The sequence below is a fragment of the Monodon monoceros genome, unplaced genomic scaffold, assembly GCF_005190385.1.
Source record: "Monodon monoceros isolate NGI ecotype Baffin Bay Population unplaced genomic scaffold, NGI_Narwhal_1 Super_Scaffold_3, whole genome shotgun sequence".
Taxonomy (NCBI): Eukaryota; Metazoa; Chordata; class Mammalia; order Artiodactyla; family Monodontidae; genus Monodon; species Monodon monoceros.
The window spans coordinates 60,764,531-60,788,123 of NW_021703780.1; the positions used below are offsets into that span (position 1 = coordinate 60,764,531).

General features: G+C 45.5%; 1 protein-coding gene across 1 annotated transcript in view; it reads right to left on the bottom strand.

Moving 5' to 3' along the window:
• The window catches only part of CDCP1 (CUB domain containing protein 1), a 54,906-nt gene that overhangs the window by 11,892 nt on the left and 19,421 nt on the right, over positions 1-23,593 (bottom strand). The window contains exons 2-4 of the mRNA XM_029244199.1: positions 17,743-17,949; positions 10,938-11,300; positions 9,602-9,970 (exon numbers count right to left, since the gene is read on the bottom strand). Coding sequence (XP_029100032.1) covers positions 9,602-9,970; positions 10,938-11,300; positions 17,743-17,949 — 939 coding nt within the window. The remainder of the gene's footprint in view (positions 1-9,601; positions 9,971-10,937; positions 11,301-17,742; positions 17,950-23,593) is intronic.

A 23,593-nucleotide genomic window follows, 5' to 3' on the forward strand; every position in this document is an offset into this window, starting at 1 on the left:
CCATAATTGTGGTTACCCTAGGAGGGGGGCCTGGAAGTAGGGACAATACAGATGGTCAGGGGGGATTTTAGCTTTGTCTGTGACGTTTGAATTTTTAGTTAGAAAGTATGTATGTATTTCTTATATAATTTGGAAAAACTGCCCAATTATTGTTTTTTTAGGTCACTTCTATGATTGCGCCACTAGAAGTAAAAGAGTCTAATAAGCACACGTGCATGTTTAGTTTTTATCTGTTTCCTCAGGATAAAATCCCAGAACTGATTGTTAGGTGAGAGAATAGGAATATTTTTTCAACTATTTAGAATGGATTATCAGACTACTTTATAAAAGAGTCATTTCACTTTATAATGTCATCCCCAGAAGGCTCTACACTATGAACCCCTGGAAATCACTTTTTACTGAGTTGCTTTTTAATTTCATTCGTTCTGCTTTTACAGAAGCCATCAAGTTAGGAAGATGCCTATGCAAGGTGGTGCTGCCTTTGCAAGTCATGGGTGTTGCCGATGTGTCTATCAGGTATCTTAGCCTCTCTGCCTGCAGCTCCAGTGAATAAATAAGTCCCGTGCCAGTTGGGAAAGCTCTGTTTCCCAAGAGAGTCTGCTAGGCTTCCTCCTTCCTGGTAACAGAAACCATATACTTAATAGAATTGTTCCTTTTGAACTGGCTGCCAGGGATCTCAGTGTCAAATTAGGAGCAAAATTAGGGAAATGTCTTATGGTTGTCGTATCTGCTGACTCCTTTCTTTAGCTCTTATTGCTTATGTCTAGGTAGATTTTACTGTAAGTTCTAATAGTGCTTTAATCAGAGAGATGACATACCCAGAGCTGGAGTATATATGCTAATGTTGTTAACTTAAATATGATTTGATTTAGAAAATGGTTAGCTTTTCAATCTCCTAGCCCCACATTCAGCTCATATCTTACTGTCCTTTAAAATTTATCTTCGTTGGGCTTCCCTGGTGGCGCAGTGGTTGAGAGTCCGCCTGCCGATGCAGGGGACACGGGTTCGTGCCCCGGTCCGGGAAGATCCCACATGCCGCGGAGCGGCTGGGCCCATGAGCCGTGGCCGTTGAGCCTGCGCGTCTGGAGCCTGTGCTCCGCAACGGGAGAGGCCACAACAGGGAGAGGACCGCATACCGCCAAAAAAAAAAAAAAAATTATCTTCGTTGTTACCTCTGGGAAACCCTCCCTACCCCTACCCTGGCTGTGTTAGGAGCCCTTTTGCTTCTGAAACCCCACTCACCCTTATCGAGGTCCAATCACAGGTTGCAGGAGGCTCCCCACCCCCTCCCTCTTTCCTAATTTGTACGGTATCAAAGTAGTGCACGCACAGAATTTAAAGCAGGGTTTCTCTGGCTTGGCACTATTGACATTTGGGGCGGGGTAATTCTTCGTTGTGGGGCTGTCCTGTGCACTGTAAGATGTTGAGCAGCATCCCTGGCCTCCACCCACTAGATGCCAGTAGCACCCCTATGGCCCTCCATTATAACAACCAGAAATGTCTTCAGACCTTGTCACATGTCCCTTGGGGGGCAAATTGCTCCTGGCTGAGAACCACTGGTTTAACAAATCAAATAGTTTTCTAAGGTTTGTTATGAAAACAAAACTCCCTCCCCACTGTGACCACTCCCCAGAATAACAACTTTCAACTCTTTTAGCAGGTTCTCTTTACAATTACATCCACAGCACCCAACAACATGCTTCTATTGCTGCTTCTAGATATTTCTGTTTCAGGGTTTTTTTAAAAATTAATTTAATTTATTTATTTTTGGCTGCGTTGTGTCATCATTGCTGCGCACGGGCTTTCTCTAGTTGTGGTGAGCGGGGGCTACTCTTCGTTGCGGTGCGCAGGCTTCCCACCGCAGTGGCTTCTCTTGTTGTGGAGCTCGGGCTCTAGGCACGCAGGCTCAGTAGTTGTGGCTCGTGGGCTCTAGAGTGCAGGCTCAGTGGTTGTGGCGCACGGGCTCAGTTGCTCCACAGCATGTGGGATCTTCCTGCACCAGGGCTCGAACCTGTGTCCCCTGCATTGGCTTGATTTCTTAACCACTGCGCCACCAGGGGAGCCTGTTTCAGGTATTATTTGTTGGTTTCCCACAAAAGAAGATGAGGATTTCCTCTCCTTCACCCACACTCATGTCCCCCTGCCCACACCCCACACCTCATATACAACATACACACACCCACGGTACACATGCCCAGCAAACATCCAAACCATACACTTGCTATCCACCCATCTTCCCAATCTTTACCATCATATTTTTAATGTTAGATCTTTATTCTGTGTTGACATTATCATGCCTATGTAAACAATAGTAACACAGTGTTTACACAGTTATGTTATTTCCATGCTATTGATTCTCTTTCTTGCACAAGATTTTATTTCCCTAGAATTAGTTATTGCCATTTAAATCATTTCCTTAGTTTCTATGTACTTATCAGTAATTTGACACCCAAACTCTCCCCCGCTTGTATAAATCTCCTTTCAATACCTATGAGAACATTAGGTATATCATCAAGTTATCTTTCTGAAAAGTCTCTCCAGAGCCTTCTCAACTGCTCTCATCTAAAGGGGCCCAGGTATGGTCTTGGGTCCCCTTGTACCATCATCCTAAGTTTCCCTTTGCCTCTCTCTTGAAAGAAAAAAATTTTGGGCCGCACCTCAAGTCTTGCAGGATCTTACGTCCCCGACCAGGGACTGAACCCAGGCCAAGGGAGTGAACGCCAAATCCTAACCACTAGGCCACCAGGGAACTCCTGAGATTTCTTACTTATCCATGGGGATAAGTCAGAGGCCACAATGTGTCAACTCTTCCAGGACAAATTAAAGACTCACAGAGGGGCTTCCCTGGTGGCACAGTGGTTAAGAATCCTCCTGCCAATGCAGGGGACATGGGTTTGATCCCTGGTCTGGGAAAATCCCACATGCCGCAGAGCAACTACGCCCACGAGCCACAACTACTGAGCTCACGCACCACAACTACTGAAGCCCGCGCGCCCTAGGGCCCACGCTCCGCAACAAGAAAAGCCACTGCAGTGAGAAGCCCGTGCACTGCAATGAAGAGTAGCGCCCCTTGCCGCAACTAGAGAAAGCCTGCATGCAGCAATGAAGACCCAACACAGTCAAAAATAAGTAAATAAAGACTCACAGAGCAGGAGTTACCCAAGAAAAAACAAAAACAACGCCAACATTTAGTTAAGGGCTCCAGGTTGCTTCTGGGGGGTTATAAAAGCTGAAAAAGAAGCAATGCAACTATTTCCACAACCAGCATTTACCCAGATCAGTTACTGGAAGTATCTGCTATAACATTCTGGAAACACATCCATCTACCTTATATGAATCATGTTAACCCAGAAACCTACAGGGATTGAAGATACAATCAGTCTGCTGGTATTTTCAGAGCAAGTAAACGTGTCTTCAAGAAGCTAGAAGAGGATGCAAAAGGTAGTAGGCTAGCAGTCTGCTCCCACTACAGGGAGTAACATAGACAGGTAGACTACTATTAACTCATATGATCGTTATCAGCAGGGCCATTTGAACCTTTTAGAAATAATATCAGGAAATGAGAGACAGGCTGTGTGGGACAACAGAGAAGTTCTCTCTCTACGGTGACTATTAGATGAAACTCCAAGAGGACCAAAATTATTTTTTATATCTCCAGGTAATGGAGTGGTAATAATGCCAGGTATGGCATGGTAGTATTGTGCCATCAAAAAAGATAAGAGGGGCTTCCCTGGTGGCGCAGTGGTTGAGAGTCTGCCTGCCGATGCAGGGGACACGGGTTCGTGCCCCGGTCTGGGAGGATCCCACATGCCGTGGAGCGGCTGGGCCCGTGAGCCATGGCCGCTGAGCCTGCGCGTCCAGAGCCTGTGCTCCGCAACGGGAGAGGCCACAACAGTGAGAGGCCCGCGTACCGCAAAAAAAAAAAGATGAGAGTGTGTTATGGAGCACTGAAAAACAAGGTGTGTTGGGTGGAGACAAATGTAAATCAAGTTCTCTGACATTGCTGAACTGCATGTTTTGGGCAACGTAAGCCATCCATGCTCACACATCTGGTCACAGCTGGCCAGATCAGCCAGGGCAGCTTGTACATTACTCATCTTAAGACACAGGACACTTGTGCTCAAGCCATGGAAAGATATTCTCTGCAGGAGTCCTCTGGGTCTAGTTTTAGCTAAATTGATATTGTCAGCAAAGTAGAGAGAGAGAGTAGAGAGTAGGGTGGGGGGAGAGACAATCAGGTACAAGGTGACATCTGCCTGCTGCCCACATACAGAATTTGTTTTTTTTCAGTCTGGGCCCACTGTAGTCAGGTCCTACTGTGCATGCTGAGGGGTCAGGGTGCCTCTGACAGCTGCTTCCACCCTTGCTGAGGCTCTGACTTTGCATGGTTGCTGTGACAGCCACCCTCTTTGGCTTGAGAAACCCTCCCAGCTCTGCCTCCACTCTGTTTTTGATGTTCTTGTCCTTGTCTGCTTCCCCCAGCAGCCAGGCTCCTGGTGCTCCCACTGTGTCCCATCTACCTTGCCCCTTCTGAGGGGCTGTGCCTTTGCGCAGTACATCTGGCTCTCAAGCCACTTTGGACAAGAGGCTGCCTCCTGAGATTAGTGCGACAGTGTTTATGGAGGGCCTGGAATGCGCTGGAAACTGTGCTGAGTGCAGGAAAATAGAGGAATAAGACAAGATGCCTGATTGGGAGTTTAGTGGGACACAGACATTCAGATGGATAAACGAGACATGGTAGTGATGGGGAGGGAGACAACAGAATGAACCACTGAATGGGGGTGGCCGTGGGAAATTGTTTGGAGGAATCCCCTTTTCCCTGCCACGTGCACCACAGGGACTGAACGTGGGGAGACGAGGAGGGGTGGCAGGTCGGTTTGGGACACGTCTTTAGAGGGTGTTGAGGAAACACTCCCTTTCTCCAGCCACCATCTTGAGGCCTCCCAGCATGCCCCACCCTGGAAGTGTCAAGAATGGCACCTTCTCTAGTCTAAGCCTACCCTTAGACACCACTGGCTGGGGATAGTGTTTGCTGACCTAGCAAAACTGAAGGGTGTGGAGCCTCACTGTCCAGGGGCCATTGACATAGAAGAAGGGCAGTCTCCCTGGGTAGGCAATGGGAGGCTCTGCTATGACCAAGGGGACCTGCACACACATGTACAACGACTCACTCCCAGCACCAAAGAAAGGAATGAAAGAAGAGCCCCTGCCAACCCAAGTTCAGAGACAGTGGCAATGTCAGAATGCCTTCTTCATGCTCCGCTTTTTCCTAAAGACTCCCCCGCTAAGCCTCTGAACTTGTCCTTGCTGGGTACAAATCCCCTTCTCAATGCACGCCCCTTCTCATGAAGCCTCCGTTCCCACTCAGTCACCATCCTCCTCCCCCAAACCAAAGCCACTCTGGCCTCACCCTGTTGCCTTTCCAGGTGCAAAAGAAAGCCATGAAGGTAAAAAGACCCTTTCAAGGGGGTTTGAGAAAACCTGAGAGTAAGACTCCAACAATATTAGTCTCTTGCCACAGTCTGAATAAGAAAATGAATCAAAATCAGCCAGAGCAGGACCAAGAGACCCAAGAAAAATCCACCACTCCAAGTAATGACTGGTACAGACAGTGACTGCAGAGCAAAGCCACCAGGGACTCCAGAACTATCTGCTGGTCTCCAATGGCCCAGCTAGCCAACCACAGAGACGGAATCTTTAACAGGGAGGGTTAAAACAAAAGTGACAGTTTGTGAAAGGCTCCTTCATCCAGGGGATGAGTGTGTGTCTCTGCAAGTTCTCTGCTGATGGGGAGGAAAGAAAGGAAGAGGCAGGTGTGTGACAAGGAATGGAGGTGGGGTCCTTCGAGGTGGAGGACCAGACTGGGTCCTTCAATGTCCAAAGTCAGCCAGACATAGGGAATAAGGACTGGGTGAGCAGTGAGCACCTGAGACAAATTCCCCCTTAACACTTTATCTCCTGTGCAAGGAGGAAAAAGGGCTCAGCACTACTGCTGGGGCTGGGGAGAGGGGGCCCAGAGGAGAGGCATGATGTGTATAGGGTGGCAGGGCACCCACCAAAAAGGCACACAAATGATTTGCTTCCAGCCATCTACCTCTTAGTGGTGTGTGTTGTAACCTACCTTATGCTGTAAACAACTAAAGACCCTCCGAAGGGACAAAAACTCGCCGTACAGAAAAATCACCAACCCCAGCCTCCATAACAGTGTCTGGAGGCCACAAATCCCACATAGATTAGGACACCTTCTTGCTAAGTGACTTGGAGTCATGCAGTGGCCTATCCAGGTCACGGCAGTGGGGATATTTCATTCCCTGTGAGGGAATAAAGGGGAACAGAGAATTTTAAAACAATAATAAATCTGAGTAAATCCAGGCTTGTTTTTATTGTCACTATGCTCTAGGATTTCTAAACAATGTCAGTAATAAACTACTCTCCCTCACCAAAAATTGTTCTTTTCTTTCCGACATTGTTTGTTTTCTTACAGAGAACATAATTTTTAAGCAGCTCTACTGAGCAATAATTGAATTACAGTAATCTGTACATATCTAAGGTGTATATTTGCCTAGTTTTGAACCTATATACACACCTGTATACACATCAACATAATCAAGATAGTGAATATATTCATCACCCACAGAAATTTCCTTGTGCATCCCCCTCCCTCCTCTCACCACACCCCAGGGTGTTAGGAGGGGTGTTTTGTGATGACTAAGCCATCCCAGGGCTACCATTGGCTGGAGCAGTGACCTGATGACCAAACAAAGCTGAAGAGTGTGGCTCCTCACTGCCTAGGAGAAGGTATATGTAGGGAGATCAGGAACCCTGGCGCAGACCACTGGGAGGCTTCGGCGTGGCTGAAGTTGCTGGCAAACCATAGGAGTTTAACACAGCTATGGACCAACCAACCATAAGTACAAAACAAACACAAGCGTGGAACCACCACCCCTAGCACAGAACAACCAACCACAGTTGGGGAACAACCAACTACAAGCACAGAACAACCAACCACAAGCAGGGAATAGCCGACCACAAGCACTGAGGAAAGGACGGAGGGGACGACCCCTGCCAGTACAAGTGCAGAGACAGTGCCAAGGTGTGGAAGAGAGCCAAGTGGGTAGAGATGCCCGCCAAAATTTCCTCTGAAACATCCATCATCTGTGCAAGAAAGTACAAGAGAGAAACCAGACCAACAGCATTTGTTACCACCAGCTGATGAAGACAGTGAATGAAAATGACAGAATCGGCCGACGCAGAGCCGAGACCCCACCCTGGAGAACTCCGTCCATCCCAGTGATGCACAGCGTATAGAGTCCTGGGCACCTACCACTATCCGCTGCATCCCCAGAGGAGCCCGTGGAGAAATGGCCACCCACGCAGACACCAAATGTTACACCAGCAGGGTACCCAGATTGCAATTATTAAAATAAAATCAACAAGATATGAAAAGAAAATAAAAAGAAGAAACTCCTTCTGGGAAGTGACCTCCTGCATCCTATAAGTCTCATCTGTCTTCTGGATTACAGGCTAACGTCTAAGGACCAGTGCTGTGTCTTTTTCAACTTTGTATCCCTTCCTTGACCTAGAGCCTTGCAGGATAACATTTAAAGAGTGCTTACTGTCTGCCAGGCACTGCCACCTCATTGCTCCTCACAACACCCCTACGAGGACAGTCCTATTATCTCTACTTGAAGATAAACTGAGTCACACAGGAGTTAAGTGATTTGCCCAGGCTCACACAGTAAGTAGGGGAATCAGGATTTCGAATCCATGCAGGCCAATTCCAGAGTAAGTGCCTTTAACCACTGGGCCATGCTGCCTGCAAAACAAGCTGTCCACACATATTTACAGAACCAGACAAACGTGTGAGTGCACAGGGTTGGCAGCCTTGGGCAATCTCTTGAAACTTAGGGTCCACGTTGGGATTCAGAGGATCAAGATGGAGATGTCCAGAAATCAGAGCTCTCAGGGACTCCAGCATCGCCTAAGTAAAGATACTTCTGCTGGCCAAGTTAACTCACTTGCCTAGAAAAATGCAAACCATGCTTGATGTAAAGCCTTGACAGTGCTAAACACATCTAAAGTGCAGTTAACCACTATTTACCTCAAAACTGAAGCCATATCCTTCTTGATGCTGGTAATAGCATGCTTAACAATTTGATTATATTTAGAAATCAACCCAGCTGATGTTACAGGAAACAGAATTAATCAGTAGCACTTCACCGTGACTGAGATGATAAACAAATCCCTGCGTCTTCTAAAACTCAAAGCCACTCCATTTCTGAATCCCTTCATGGCTGTTTTCAACATTCTGATAAAATTGTGACATAGAGTCATCAAAATGTGTCAGTGGACACACATGCGCATACACACATGTATATATAAAGTTATGCCTTGTACACGGTTATTGTGAATTAGAAGGAATCTTGGGTCAAGATATGAAGGAACTGAGGCTTCCTGAGGAGCCGGGCTCCAGGTGGGTACCGAGTGGGCACTCCCAAGATGGTGTCAGATGGGTAACCCTGGGAGTGGATCCCTCATGGTCACTTTTCAGGTATTTATCAGCCATGCCATTTCACATTCTCAATTTCTCTGCCTGGTTCTATTTCCCGGAAGTAAGTAATATTAAAAACAAGGATGAGAATCAACCCTGTGGGCAGAACCCATCGTCAGCACACATCACAGATGTCCTGGTTCAAGACCACCTGTCACAACTCACAGACTCCAGCTCATAGATGAGCCCCAGGAATAGCCACTCTGAACTCATCCTGTACCTTTTTCTCAGGATCCCTGCCACTCCTCTCTGTGAGGCAAGGGCACCCAGAGAGTAAGTTTTAAGGAGGTGCTCACTCTCGGGGACTGACCTTGAACTGACACAACCCTGAGGGTGACAGCCTCTGTGAGAGGGAGCTCCTCAGAGCGGGTGCCTCCTTCAGTGTTGTGCCCTGGGCATATAGCCTCGCTGTAGTCACGGCATCTCAGTAAATGTGTGTGGAATGATACACCTCATTTTCACAGAACCTGGGGTTCTGCGTGGTCCAGAAGCACAGGCTCTGGGTTCTGAGATTGCTCTGCTCCTGGCAAGCTGTGTGATACTGGGCTAGTTCCATAACCTTTCTGAAACTTCTGGCTTCTCATCAATAAATGAAGGTAATTCCTGTCTCCCCTGCAAGGCTGTAATAAGGATTAGCTGAGACCATGTGAGTGGTGTGCTTAGGGCAGGGCTTGGCACTCAGACAATAAAAGTGTTATCATCACTGCTCACGGTGCTGGTGACATCCTGATCCACACTGTAGGGTCAGTCAAGACATGAGCTCCAGAAGGTAACCTTCCAATGTCTTCATTAAAAACAACTTATCACCCTGAATGCAAGATCATCTTAGCTTCTTACTGTGCTGAAGTGGAACAGTATGCCCGGCATTCACCAGTGACCTGGTCTCACTGCCTAGCAACGCACTTCCTGAAAGTCTTACAGGGTCCAGAGTCCAAGTGTGCCAGAGCCACAGACAAGAAGTAGGAAGGGAACCTCAGCCCAAGCAGACTACCCAGGAAGGAAAGAAGGCACTGGAGGAGGGGGAGGGGAAGGAAAGTGGGGCTTACTTACTGCTTTCATTTTGTGGATGTTGGACCAATACTTGAAACTGCAGCCGGAGGATGCCTGGATTTTGGGCATCTTGGTCACAGCCCTGCAGAGAGAGGTTGAAGTTCCCGGCTATGTTCCCAGGCTGCTTGTCCTTCAGCTTGAACACCTCGGGGTTGGTGGTGGAGCCTGGGATGCAGTACTCGACCCGCTCCTCCTTCTTCACGCAGTTGGAGACACTGAAGTGGAGGAAGGAGACGCTCGCCCGCAGGTGCGCGGGGATGATGAACTGCCATGTCATGAGCTCGTCCTCGGGGAAGCCGTCCGGGTAGTTGGCAGACATCAGGGTGGAGGAGCCTTCACCTTCAAACACAGATTCGATGATGCACAGGCCTGTTGGGGGTGGAACCCAAACGAGAGAATAGGAGGTGATTAGACCCTGCCCTGGTCATCCATGGGTGGGGGGACAGGGGTTAGAGAAGAGGTGAAAGTGGGTCTTAGGTCCTGAGCACTGGGTCTGGATATGGCATGTTTATACTCAATTCAAGGTAGACAGTGAGAATGAGGATACATCAGTGGTGTGTGAGTATATGTTTAATAATCAACCCAGCAGGGGAAAAAAAATAAAGCCTTAATTTGTAGTGTCTGCCCACTTCCTTGGTGTAAAGACTCCCACTATAGCTGATTTCAGGCTACCAACAGGAGATGGATGAACGTGGAGTTGGAAGGAGATGGACAGCCCTCTCACCATCACATAGGATTTTCACCATACAGATCCAATGGGCATACCTAACTTCAAAGCATAAATAGTAAAATGCAGTGTATTAACTAGGAAGTAATGAGTTTTGAGTACTTATTACCTTTGTTCCTAAACTAATTTATTTAATTGTAAGTTTATATAATTTTATTTTTAGTAATGGCTCTGTTTAATACCAGCTCACAAAATTCCAGGACACTTAACAATTGGCACTCATGAGCTGCTGTGGGCCAGCTCTGGCATACAGATACAATTGTATCTGGCATACCGATACAATTCTAGAAACTGTGAAAGAGACAGAAGACGGGAAAAAGACATGAGAAACAGAGTCATTAAGGTCTGTAGAGCCAGTCCCATTTCATTTCTTGAAAACAAGCCTCACATACAAAGGACAAAAGAAAGAGTCACCACCTGGTTTGTTTAACAGAGGAGGGTGGGTTCACACCAGGACTGGCCCACATGCTTACAGAAGAGTGGGACTTCCTTTAAGGTATTCAGATGGAATCACACAATTGCCAACATCTGACCATTTCTGATGGAGAGCAAGCGTGATTTTGTAGGTTTCAACCTCAGCAAACAGAGGGGAGGGCATGGCGAGCTCACGTTTTATAGACAACTGGTTTGTGATGCTGAAGCCGGAGACTTTTCTGTTGTGGAACCACGGGAGGGCCAAGGCCATTTTCACTCCCTCTTGCATTTTGATCCGGGACACAGTGCCGTTGCTGCAGAAGGTTCCGATCCCGACCATCTTGGTGTCAACGCGGCTGCTGATGCTGTGAGTGACTCCGTCAGGGCAGCTCTCCCCCCGCCCGATCTGCCTCAGGCGAGGGAGGGAGAACTGCAGTTCTAGGCCGATGTTCTTGTTAGCTTTGACATCCCAGATGAAGGTTCTGTTGAGGGTGGGCAACACTGACATTGAGGGCTGAAGATGAACCTCTCCAAAAGGACATGGACCTGACATGCAGTCTGAAACACAGTCACAAAACAATCTGGTCACAAACGCTACTGGGCCACTCACTGCCCCTCCTCAGCCCCTGTAGTGAACTCTTTGGAGGGGGGGTTTTCTGGGGGGCCCACCCATCTCCTGGCTACATGAAAGTTGGCTGCCAATGGCTCACGGATGCATCCCTCTCTGGGGAAGTGCCTTGGCTGGAGGGAGCTGCCTTGGGGCAGAAAAGCCTGAGAGGTTTCCCTGCCCCTGACTCCCATCCCAGCAGGGAGTGTCAACCCACAGCCAATCACTGCCAACCCAGGAGTGAAAAGCCTGACATCCTTGATTCACATGACACAGCCTGGCAATTGTCACTCAAGCTCCAGATCAGCCTGCAGCTAAAACCACATCTTTGCTTGCTGTCCTCATTCTACCCTGCTTTCCTCACTTCTTCACAGGTTTCTCAGGGCACTCTCTTGATTCATGACTTAAAGACAAGAATCCTCATGTCAGGCTCTGCTTCTAGGGAACCAGACCCAAGTCACCTCCTAACTACAAGTTTCCCCTGTTTTTTTTTTTTTTTTTTTTTTGCGGTACGCGGGCCTCTCACTGTTGTGGCCTCTCCCGTTGCGGAGCACAGGCTCCGGACACGCAGGCTCAGCGGCCATGGCTCAGGGGCCCCGCCGCTCCGCGTCATGTGGGATCCTCCAGACCGGGGCACGAACCCGCGTCCCCTGCATCAGCAGGCGGATTCTCAACCACTGCGCCACCAGGGAAGTCCTCCCCTGCTTTTTGAACGTTCGCTTTATTCCACTTTGCTTTTATGAAAGACTTGCATTGGTACTTGTTTCCGCTAACCAAAATAAATCCAAAGAGAATTTTTGCATTTATGAAAAAAGGTGGAAAGCGAAAAGAGCATTCAGTGTTTGTTTTGCAGGGAGCCATTACAGAGGCAGCGGGTACCCCGCAAGTGGCACCGCCAAGCTCCTTTCCCAGGAACAACACAGCATCTCAGCATCACGCTGCTACAGCTCTGAACTCTGTCCGTGAGCATTTGTGCTTTATTTCAAATTACTTTACACATCCGTTAGCAAGATGTGTCCTAAGGTAATTGCTTCTTTGACTTAACGCCATTTTGGCTTGTGAAAAATGTCATAGGAACACTCTATTTTTGGGATAGCATGGGTCGGGGAGGGGGGACCCGCACTGTTTTCCAGATTAAGCTAGTCCAGTTGGTGGATCTCTGCCCAGGCCCTACTGGAAGCCAGAGGGAGGCCCTTTGCAGTGGAGCCTGTGCTTTGGGATACATATCCTACTTCCTCTATACCGAAAGAGTCATGATTTCTCAATTTTTAGGGTGCTGCGACAAGCTCTACCTTTTAAAACTGGTTTTTCCATCAACACACTCATCAACAGACTGAGTACGCTCTGAATGTACAGCCCCTGAATGGCTGGAACCTGGAGGCAAGGTCATCTTCTTGCCTCCTGGCTTTCATGCTGGTGTTTCATTACCACTGCAGTAGAATTTTTTTTTCCCAAAGGCTAACACTTAATGACATCCTTTGACGTACTTTGTTTCCTAAGCCTTTTTAAAACAAAGGGAGAAACGTTGCTATCAGGGAGGCACTAAGAGAAAGCAGGCAGCCTAATAGTGAGGATTTTGTTGTCTCCAGCAGGGAATCTGAAAAGTGCAATGGACTTTGGCCACTGTAATAATAATCTGCAAGTCTTTACTGCTGCTCCAGTGGAGTATTTGAAACTACTGCCAACTCGAAATAGAATTATGGGAGAATTTCAGAGCTGTCTAGGACCTCTGAGGTCATCACGTCAAAACTCTAATTTTTGCAAAGCAGCCCTGGAGTCTGGGTGAGCCGTGTGGCGCTCACAGTGCACACGCTCCTAGGACAAAAGCCCAGGCTGTGTTTGGTCGACTTCCGTTCTTGCCAATGCACTGCGTTGCTTAACCAATAAAACAAGGTTAGATAACAAGGTGACAAATGCAGCTAAAATTATACTTTGTGTGTAGGTAAGGATAGTGCCTATGTTTTGGAGCTCGTGGAAACTTCATTGTTTCTATCAAGCCATCTCTTTCATAACTTTTCAACTACACTTCCCATGTTCCCTACTGGGTTCTGTGTTCTTGTGGGATCACTTACCCCTACTAAGGCAGTGGTTCACAGCCCTGGTTCCACACTAGACTCACTTGGAGGATGTTTAAAAAATACACATGCCTGGGCCACCCAAGCGACTCTGATCTAATTCCGTACCAAGTACCGGGAGTCAAAAAGGCCCGTCTCTCAGCCATGGCTCTGCCACCAGCCATGAGACCCTGGCGGTGTCAGGTTGTGCAAGCACTTTTTAATTTGTTGCTAAGAGCTTTGTTTTCAGAATGGATACACAAGTAAGAGTAGTCAAAATGATGGGCATGCCTCCAAGTTTTCTGCTCCCCGTCCAGTGCAAAAATGTTAAATAACTAAAATGATTCCTACCCAGAGGACGGAGAAGTGTAATTTCTGAAGCGATTCACACCTCATTTTCCCCAGCACAGACTTCTACTTTCATTAGCTTTAACGGGGCCATTCAAGAAGGGATGACATTGTAAATCAGTTATACTCTAATATAAAATAAAATTTTAAAAAATAATAATTAAAAAAAAGAAGGGATGACTGCAGAGGGGCTAAACTTTGACACTTTCAGAATGTTTATTCAGGAAAGGTTTTTAAAAACAAGAGGCAAGCAGAACACTGAACTTGATTCCAGTGTCTAGATTTATAATCTAAAATTTTTATTTTCAAAACATTTTCAAAAATTGTGAGCATGGGTTTTTATTATATGGTAAACTGTGTGTGGTCTGTGAGACTGGTCTTGTGAGATGTGTCTTGTGAGATAAGATTGTGGTACCCTTTTCCTTTTTTTAAAAAATAATGTTTATTTATTTATTTGGCTGCGCCGGGTCTTAGTTGCGGCACGCGGGATCTTTGTTGCGGCATGCGGGATCTTTTAGTTGCGGCATGCAAACTCTTAGTTGTGGCATGTGGGATCTAGTTCCCTGACCAGGGGTCAAATCCGGGCACCCTGCATTGGGAGGGTCGAGTCTTAACCACTGGACCACCAGGGAAGTCCCATTACCCTTCTCCTTTTTCAAGATGGCAGTCACTTTCTTGGCTTAATTGGTTGTAAAAGTAATGCATGCTTGTAAAAAAAATGACACTACAGAAGAACAGAAAAAAGACAATGAATGTCACCTGTTCCCCTCCCCTACTCACTATAGAAATAATATAAGGTTAGCATTTTGGTGTTTAACCCCCCAGACTTTGGGCTCCATATGATTATGTGTATTCAATAAAGTGGGATTAAACTATACAAACTATTCTACTAAAAGCTGCATTGTTTTCAATGGAACAAAATGACCTGGGGCATCTTTCCATGTCAAATACATAGATTTACTTCATTCTTTTAATAGCAACACAGTATTCCTTTGAATTCTTAAGTATATCAATAGTCTTCTCAACTCTGTAAAAGCTTCATTGAGATTTTAATTGTAATTGACTTAAACTCATAAATTAATCTGGGGGAGAAATGACACTTAAAAAATACTGAGATTTTCATCAAGTAACATGGTATATCTCTCCATTTATTTACATCTTCTCTTTGGTCTTTCAGTAAGATTGTACATTTCGCTTCATATATATTCTATGTATTTATTAAGATTAAATACTTAACTAGAACTTTTGAATAATGGTGACCAAAAGCATGCATGGTGAGAATCCTTATGTTGTTCCTTGATTTATTGGTAACACTTCTATGTCTGGCTGTTAAATATATTTGCTATCAGTTTTTTTTTCCTGGCCGCACCGCAAGGCATGCAGAACTTTCCCCACCAGGGATTGAACCCATGCCCCCTGCAGTGGAAGCATGGAGTCTTTTTTTTTTTTTTTTAATTTATTTAATTTATTTATTTTTGGCTGCGCTGGGTCTTCGTTGTGTGCGGGCTTTCTCTGGTTGTGGCGAGCAGGGGCTACTCTTTGTCGCGGTATGCAGGCTTCTCATTGCAGTGGCTTCTCTTGTTGTGGAGCATGGGCTCTAGGTGCACGGGCTTCAGTAGTTGTGGCTCACGGGCTTTAGAGCGCAGGCTCAGTAGCTCTGTGGCATATGGGATCTTCCCAGACCAGGGCTCGAACCCGTGTCCCTGCATTGGCAGGCGGATTCTTAACCACTGTGCCACCAGGGAAGTCCCTGTTATCAGTTTTTGATAGATACAATTTATTGGATTAAGAAAACATCCCTCTATTTCTGGTTTACTAAGAGCATTTTATTAAAAACATTTAAGACCATCTATTAAGATGATCAAATGCAGTTTCTTCCCTTTCACCTAATCACACAGAGCAGTACGTTAAACTTCCATCTTCCAATAAGCTCTCCTGCTCTTGTGTTCGTCTTTTAATGCAAGTTTTGGGGTTTGATGTATTTATATTTTACTTAGGATTTTTTTGGCATGTATGTATATTCATAAGAGATTGGTCTGTGGTCTTCTTTTTTATGTGGTGGAAGATTTTGACATCAGGGTGGTAAGAGCCTTATAAAATGAACTGTGAACCTTTACCTCTTTCAGTGCTCTAGACTAGGGTTTGGCAAATAGCCAAATCAAGCCAAACACCTGTTCTTGTAAATGAATGTGGGATATTCATTGCCCATTTGTTTACCTATTGTCTACGGTTGATTTTGTGCTGTAATGGCAGAGCTGAGGAGTTGTGACAGAGACCATCTGGCACATAATGCCTAAGATATTTACTCTCTGGTCTTTTACAGAAAAGGTTTGTCAACCTACCTCTCGAATGGTTTAAATATCACAGAAATTATCTGCTACTTGGAGTTTTATAGGACTACTCTATGAAACCATCTCTAACTAACCCAAACCCTGTTCTCCTTCACACTGGACAATTTTTCCAATCTCCTCCTTGGTTATTTACTTATTCAGGTTTCCTCCCTTTCTTTGAGTCAATCTGGCTCATTAAATTTTCCCTGGAAATCATCCTGTCATTCAGATTTTCACATTTATTATCATAGTCTCTTACAATTTTAGCAATCTGCTTTGTATATGTCATTAAACCCACATTTATACATTCAATGCTGTATATCTGTAATTTCTCTTTATTTTTTCCAGGAGACTAGTCAGAGTTCGTTTATTTAATTGGTCTTTACACAGAACCAGGTCTTGGTTTTAGTTATCAAACACAGTTTTTAAAACTGTTTTTGTTTTGTTTTGTTTTGTTTTGTTTTTTGCGGTATATGCGGGCCTCTCACTGTTGTAGCCTCTCCCATTGTAGAGCACAGGCTCCGGAGGCGCAGGCTCAGCGGCCATGGCTCACGGGCCCAGCCGCTCCGCGGCATGTGGGATCTTCCCGGACCGGGGCACGAACCTGTGTCCCCTGCATCGGCAGGTGGACTCTGAACCACTGCGCCACCAGGGAAGCCCTAAAACTGGTTTTAAGTACTTTAATTTCTCCTTTTATTTTTATGAATTCCTTCTTCTTAAGGTTTATTTTATCCTTTTTCTTCTCCCATGATCTATTGCCAATTCATTTATTTTCAGTTAAAGGTGAAGAAGTTTTCTGAGCATGGCTTTGATTAGATCAAAATAGTGTTCTCACTGTTACTGATATATCTGTTAGTTCCTAGTTGGCATGCCACCTTAAAATGATTGGGAAAGTATACCTTTAATTCTTTCTGCCTGATTATTGTGTCTTATGTCAATCTTCTATCTCAAATTATGATTAACAACACCAGATATCTGTAGTTTGTTGAATTCTGGTGTGTCATGCACTCTCAATCCATAATTTTATTTCTTCCTCAAAACACCCCTATCGGTTGGTACAATGATTCTTATATTACAGACCAGAAAACTAAATCACAGAGCAGTTAAGTAACTCATATGAAGCCATGCAATCAGGCCACATGATCAGTAGCCCTGGCACTTGAAGTCAAACCCAGCTCCCTCAGCCTGCAAAGCTGCTGTTTTTTCCCATTGTGCCTTGTGGACCCATTTCCCCACTCTTATCTTCTCAACCTTCCAATTCTTCTGTCCTCCAACTCCCTTGACTTTTGCTCCTGCTCAGCCAGATGTTTTTAGCACATCAGGCAGAGCATCACCTGAGAATCCGTAGCTCTGTTACAAAACAGTATGGCATAGTGGTTACAGGCAAAGACTCTGGATCCAGAATACTTGGGCTCCCATCTTGCTGCTACACACCAGCTGTGCCATCTTAGGCAAGTTACTTTCTTTGAGAACTTCTCCTAGGGCTGCTCTGAGGATTAAAAAACTGAAACCATGTAAAGCACTTAGAACTGTGAATGGCCACATAAAAGCTAAAGAGAGTGCGGAGTTTCAGAACAGATCTCACCTCCCTAGCAGTAGAGGCTGGCTTAGCGTGTAAAAGAGAGGCAGGGAGGCCAAACAGTCCATGAGTGCATACTTACCAATATTCTTCTGGATCTCGATAACAAAGTGATTCTCTGGATCCTGGCAGCTAAAGGAAAAGACTGCTGTCTCTCCGGCTTTGATGGACAATGGGGTTACCTGTGTTTTAGAAATGATCTGACATAGGTTCGCTGGCAGAGTTGGGGCCCCAGGCTTTATGAGGACTGTAATGTTGCTTCCATGTGGCAGAGCAATCTTGTAAGTTTCTGAAGGAAGGAAGAAAAATGGAGTGAACAGGATGATTTAGGGTTGCCAACCTGCTGCCGTCCCCTCAGTTGGTCCAGGAGGATGACCTCCTTGACCCCTTTGTTCCTTCCCCCAGGTCTGAGAAGTGGGATGATGCAAAATGAAAGTATTATCCTCACCTGTGGGCAAGAACCCAGCCACTGAGGGCTGGGCATTGACACACATCTCTTATTTGGCTGATTAATTTTTCTAAAAATTAAAAACACTACACCACATCCTAGGTGTCTGGAGAGGTATGTTTTCAGATACCCATCTGTGCAATATTAAATAGAGAGAAACTGCCACATCTCTTCACAATATGACTGTAGGTGAAAGTCCACACACAGAAACCATCTTTCTGTAGAGAGACATGCTTATCTGTAAAGAGCTGCTGTCCCCTGCCCAGGCCACTTCATACCCTGTTCACACATACATGCAGTAGTGGAGGCCGGGAAAACTTGCAGAAATTAGATACAAACATATTGTGTCAATGAACGTGGAAAGTTAAAGCCAAACAATGCTAATACCTCAGACTGGGGCTCAGCAAAATTATTTGAACAAACATTATCAAGCAAGAGAGATGGAGGTTGGTTACTAAACAGAGGGGTGGGTGCCCACCAGTCGGGATGGGGCCCTGATTCACAAACAAGCCCAATCTCCTTCCCATTCCTTTTGCTTTATGGATTTTTAGGTCCTCTCAGACCAAAAGGAAGAGCTACTTTTCCTCTAAGTAGCCACTGTCCCTTCCCTGACTTGGGTTCTGATTGTGGTCTCTGGGTGGCTGATGGGCTGGGAGCAGAGGATGGGAGGCCAGTTGTCTGGCGGAGGGAACCATGGGGCTCACAGAGAGGGGCTGGCGTCGGTGCCTCTGTCCCACCGTGTTCTGCACCAACAGCTGGTCAGCACCTGTTATGGCGCCTTGTACATGGAGGTGCTTGGTAATTGTTTAGCCCGTAAATAGCAATTTAACCAAAAGCTTTACTTTTTCCCTTCCTTTAAAAAATTTTTAGAATCAAGTTTATTGATATAATTTACATACATTATAAAAGGACCTACTTAAGAGTTTTGACAAATGTGTGTGCACATGTACACCACCACAATCAAGATATAAAGATATCCATTACCCCCAAAAGTTCCCTCAGCGCCCTTTGCAGTCGAGCTCCACTCCTGGCCCCAGAAAACTATAAATTAGCTTTGCCTGACTTAGACCTTCCTGCAAAACGGTGTGCTTACTTACTCCCTCTCATACCTGGCTGCTTCTGCTCAGCGTGTTTGAGAGTCAACTGCATGGATCAGCAGTTTGCTCCCTTTTATTGCTGAGTAGTATTCCATTGTCTGGAAAGACTGCAATTTATTTATCCAGGCACCTGTTCAGTGACATTTGAGTTCTTTCCAGTTTTTGACCAACCTCGTGCTTTCATTTTACCAGAACTACTAGCCTGCTCGAGAGCTGTACTCACTTCTCCTCCCACTCAGTGCATGGGCGTGCCTGTGTTCCCACAGCCTAGCTGCTGTGTGCGATCAAACGTTTGGATTTTTGTCAACCTCCTCTTGTACCCCTCTTCCCCACCATTCACTCTGCACCAGAGCGGCCAGCCAGCAGCTCTTTATATAGGGTGGAAATTGATCTCTCAACCTGTGATAATGAAATGCAAAAATTTCCTCCGGGTCATGAGGGAAGAACTTTACCCTCTTTGGGCCTCTGTTCCCTCATTTGTAAAATGAGGGGACTGGGCTAGAAAAGCTCTACCTTCCCTGCCAGCTCATCTATCATCAGTATCCGAGGAAATAAGAAGCGATTTTGCAAATGTAAGCATTCTCAACTACGGCCCAGCAGTGACACATCTCTCAGAGCACAGGGGCACCAGCACAGCTGGCTTCGTGACTTTGTTTTCAAGAGGGCTCAGGTTTGCATTTTTGGAGCAAGAATTCTTATTTCTCTAACCTCAGCTTGTACCCCTCTCCACCTTGGTCACTGTGCTCGGGCCATCTTTGCCTTCTTTCTTGAACATACCAACCTCAGGGCCTTTGCATGTACTGGTCCTGATTTCTAAAATGCTCTTTCTCTAGCAATAGCTGGCTCCTTTTTGTTATTTGGGTCTCAGCTCAAAGATCACCTCCTCAGAGCAGTCTTCCCCGACCAGCTACCCAAAATGCTCACCCCACCCCTACCCCAGCCATCCTGTACCTGCTTTCCCTTCATCCCTGCTCTCTTCTCTGAGAGGACCCGTGTTATTTGTTCCCACCTCCCAGTATCAGAATGCGAGTTGCTGCCTACAGGAAGGCAGCAGGAATTTGCCTGTCTTTTTCAGTGGTAGTCTCAGGACCCAAACAGTGCCTGGTGCCCACATGGAAGCAGAACTGATGACCCTCCCAAGAGCACCATACAAAATCTCCACATTCTTGTTTTTGCCGCATTTAGTTTCTCATAGACTTACTACCATTCCTGTGTTTCAGTTTGGGCTATAAATCTTGGTGGGAACCAGGGACTCTGAGCTTTTTAATTAATAGCCTCAGAGAAAGAAAACATCCTCTGAGGCAGAAGTTTCTTTACTTGAATGCTTCATCTTCAAGCAGCATGGTCACTAAGAATCTTCTGAGAAAGATCGGAAGGCCCAGGGGTTCTTTTAAGATACCAGATTAAAAATGAGTCCAGATGCATGTTCAGAAACCCAGTTGTCAGATGTATATCTGAGCTGATTATGTCAACCCTTGCGTTCTCTTTCTGTAATCATAAAAAAGGTCTTACCATGTTATCTGTAAAAAATTATTGGGGTACCGGGTCTTTGAAGGCTCGGCACGCTCTCCCGTGGCCTCCAACCCTGGGTCTCCAGGGGGGCTAATTCACTGTCAAGTGAAGCTGTAATCCATCTCGGGGTTGCAGCCTGGCTGGCTAGGTTACCAATTTATTTGTCATTTCTCCTCTTTGGCAAAAATATTTTAAAGTTCCTGATTCTACAATTATGATTACTGTTACTTTATTTTTGGCTGCACCTCATGGCTTGCAGGATCTTCGTTCCCTGACCAGGGATTGAACCCGGGCCCCCTGCAGTGGAAGCGCAGGGTCCTAACCACTGGACCACCAGGGAAGTCCGGATTACTGTTATTTTTTTTTAACATCTTTATTGGAGTATAATTGCTTTACAATGGTATGTTAGTTTCTGCTTTATAACAAAATGAATCAGTTATACATATACATATGTTCCCATATCTCTTCCCTCTTGCGTCTCCCTCCCTCCCACCCTCCTTATCCCACCCCTCTAGGTGGTCACAAAGCACCGAGCTTATCTCCCTGTGCTATGCGGCTGCTTCCCACTAGCTATCTATTTTACGTTTGGTAGTGTATATATTACTGTTATTTTAATTGAGCGTTAGACCCTAAACAGATCAGCGGTTCCCTAAGGATGGAGGTGGGGGGAGGGGACGGAATACAAAGGGGCAGAGGAGACTTTGTAGGATGAGAAAACCATTCTGTATCTTGACCATGGTGGTGATTATAGGTTGTACACAAATGCCACAATTCAGCAAAACTGTGCACTTAAAATTGGTGAAGTTTATTATGTTTAAGTTACACCTTAATAAATAAAAAAGAAGGGAAAAAAACTTGTGCTAGAAAGATTGTATTTCTACACAACGTGGCACTTAATAAATGAAAAAAGGAATAATCATGACCACAGTTAAAATATGGTTTAATAATATTTTGAGGTGGGCCTAGTTCCCAAGGTATGTGTAATAATTTCAAATAGCTGTAAATTAGATTTTGAGAAGAAAAGGCTGATCTTACTAAAATTTCTCCATTCAGTTCTTCTCTCCTGTTATCAGCCAGGTCAGTATCCCAAATAATTCTGCATATATGACAATCTATTCCATTATCAATGACAGCCAAAGAAAAATGTACAATCTTTTTTAAAAATTCATTTTTTTTCTTTTAGAATCTGAAATCTTCTATTCATTCAAACATTTTCCGGGTTCATATTATGTTCCAGGGATCATCCAGGGTGCAAAAGATTTAATGTCAAAAAAAGCCCTGGAGTTCCTGACCCCTGGGAGTTAGTAGTCCAGACTAGTGGTTTCTAAGTGGTCTGTGGAGGGCTTTAAAAATGATGAAGTTCTAAGTTACAGTAGGCCCAACATGGGACCTGGGAATCTGTATCGGAACCACTTTTTTTTTCCCCTCTATGGTGGGAGGTAGGGATTCCTTTTGTCTATTTTTTTCCAGATGGAAAACCAATCGTCCCAACTCTAATGATTGAATATGCCAATTCTTCCTTCATGAATTGTTAATGCTACTTCTGTTGTTTATATTTTTTATTTGGGGTCTAAATAACCCAGATTTTCATCCAAACTCCTTTTGGAAACAAAGCAGATGAAGCCTTGTAAGGGTTAAATGACTCACGTGGGGGTGGACTTTTAACATTTTACCATGTTTCTTTGCTCTGACTTTGAGATGACCAACCCAGTATGTTCTACGATCAGGCCACAGTTCATATCTCTCCTTCAGTGCCTCATACCAGAGAATGCCCACCTGGTTCAGAGCCCAGGGAACACTAAAGGGCCTATCCACCTTTGCAGCAGGAGACCATTTATATTACATGCTGTTTCCTAGGGTCACAGCCAAGGCTACATCATCCATTGGACTTTCATTTTCAACTATCCCTCCTCATTCTCAATGATAAATACACCAGCTGGAGGGGGAGAGCCAGAATGAGAAGATAATGATTCAACCACGTATACACTTGAAATCTGGACCCTCCTTACCGAGCCCCCACTAGAGGCACTTATTCTACTGTAATGAAAGTAGCAGAGAGGCCCCCCCCCCCACTGCTTGAGTAAAATCACTTATAACTTATTTATCACAAATGCTTAGAGTTTGAGAACGACATCTTGGTTGCACATTTTTCCCCTCTTCCCCACTCACCACCATTAATCATCCCTTGAAACTGAAAATTCCAACACTGTAGAATAAATCTTAGCCTCCTGCCACCCCACCCCTACCCCCCAGTCGGGCTGGCACATCTGAGTGCTTGATAAATGTACTGTAATTTAAAGAAAATGGATGGGCGTTTTCTTCTTCAGCATCTCTTTCTTTTGTTTCCCTAGGAACTTGGTATTTCATTGGTCTGGTGTTTTGGAAGACCTATTACCCAAGTTCCCAGAAACCCAAAGCTCCAGATTCTGGCGTGATTTTGAGATCTCACAGGCTGAAAGAAATCCAAGGTGACCCTCACATTAGCAGCACATGGGCTGTCGGGCTGGAGGGCTTGCAGGCACCACACGTGGGCACATGAGTCACAGCTCTCATCTTCAGCTCTCCTGCCTTCCGACCTCTCTTTATTAGGACGCCTCGGTTAGTTTCTGCTGGTGTTTCTGCCTCACCAGCGGCTTCTCGGGCGGGAATTTCCAATTGTTTTGATCACCATTCATTATTCGCATATCACAGGATATTGTACAAACGCCCTGTTATTCCTTTTCCCCACCATCCTATGTCTTTGTAAGGGAAGTAAATGCAAGGAAGGGGATTCACCAGGAAGTTATCTGTTCCCAGATGTGTCCAATACAGGTTAAAAGACTGACAAATGTAATTTACGGTTTCTTAGACGGGTCAGAACCTGCTGCCTCAAAGCT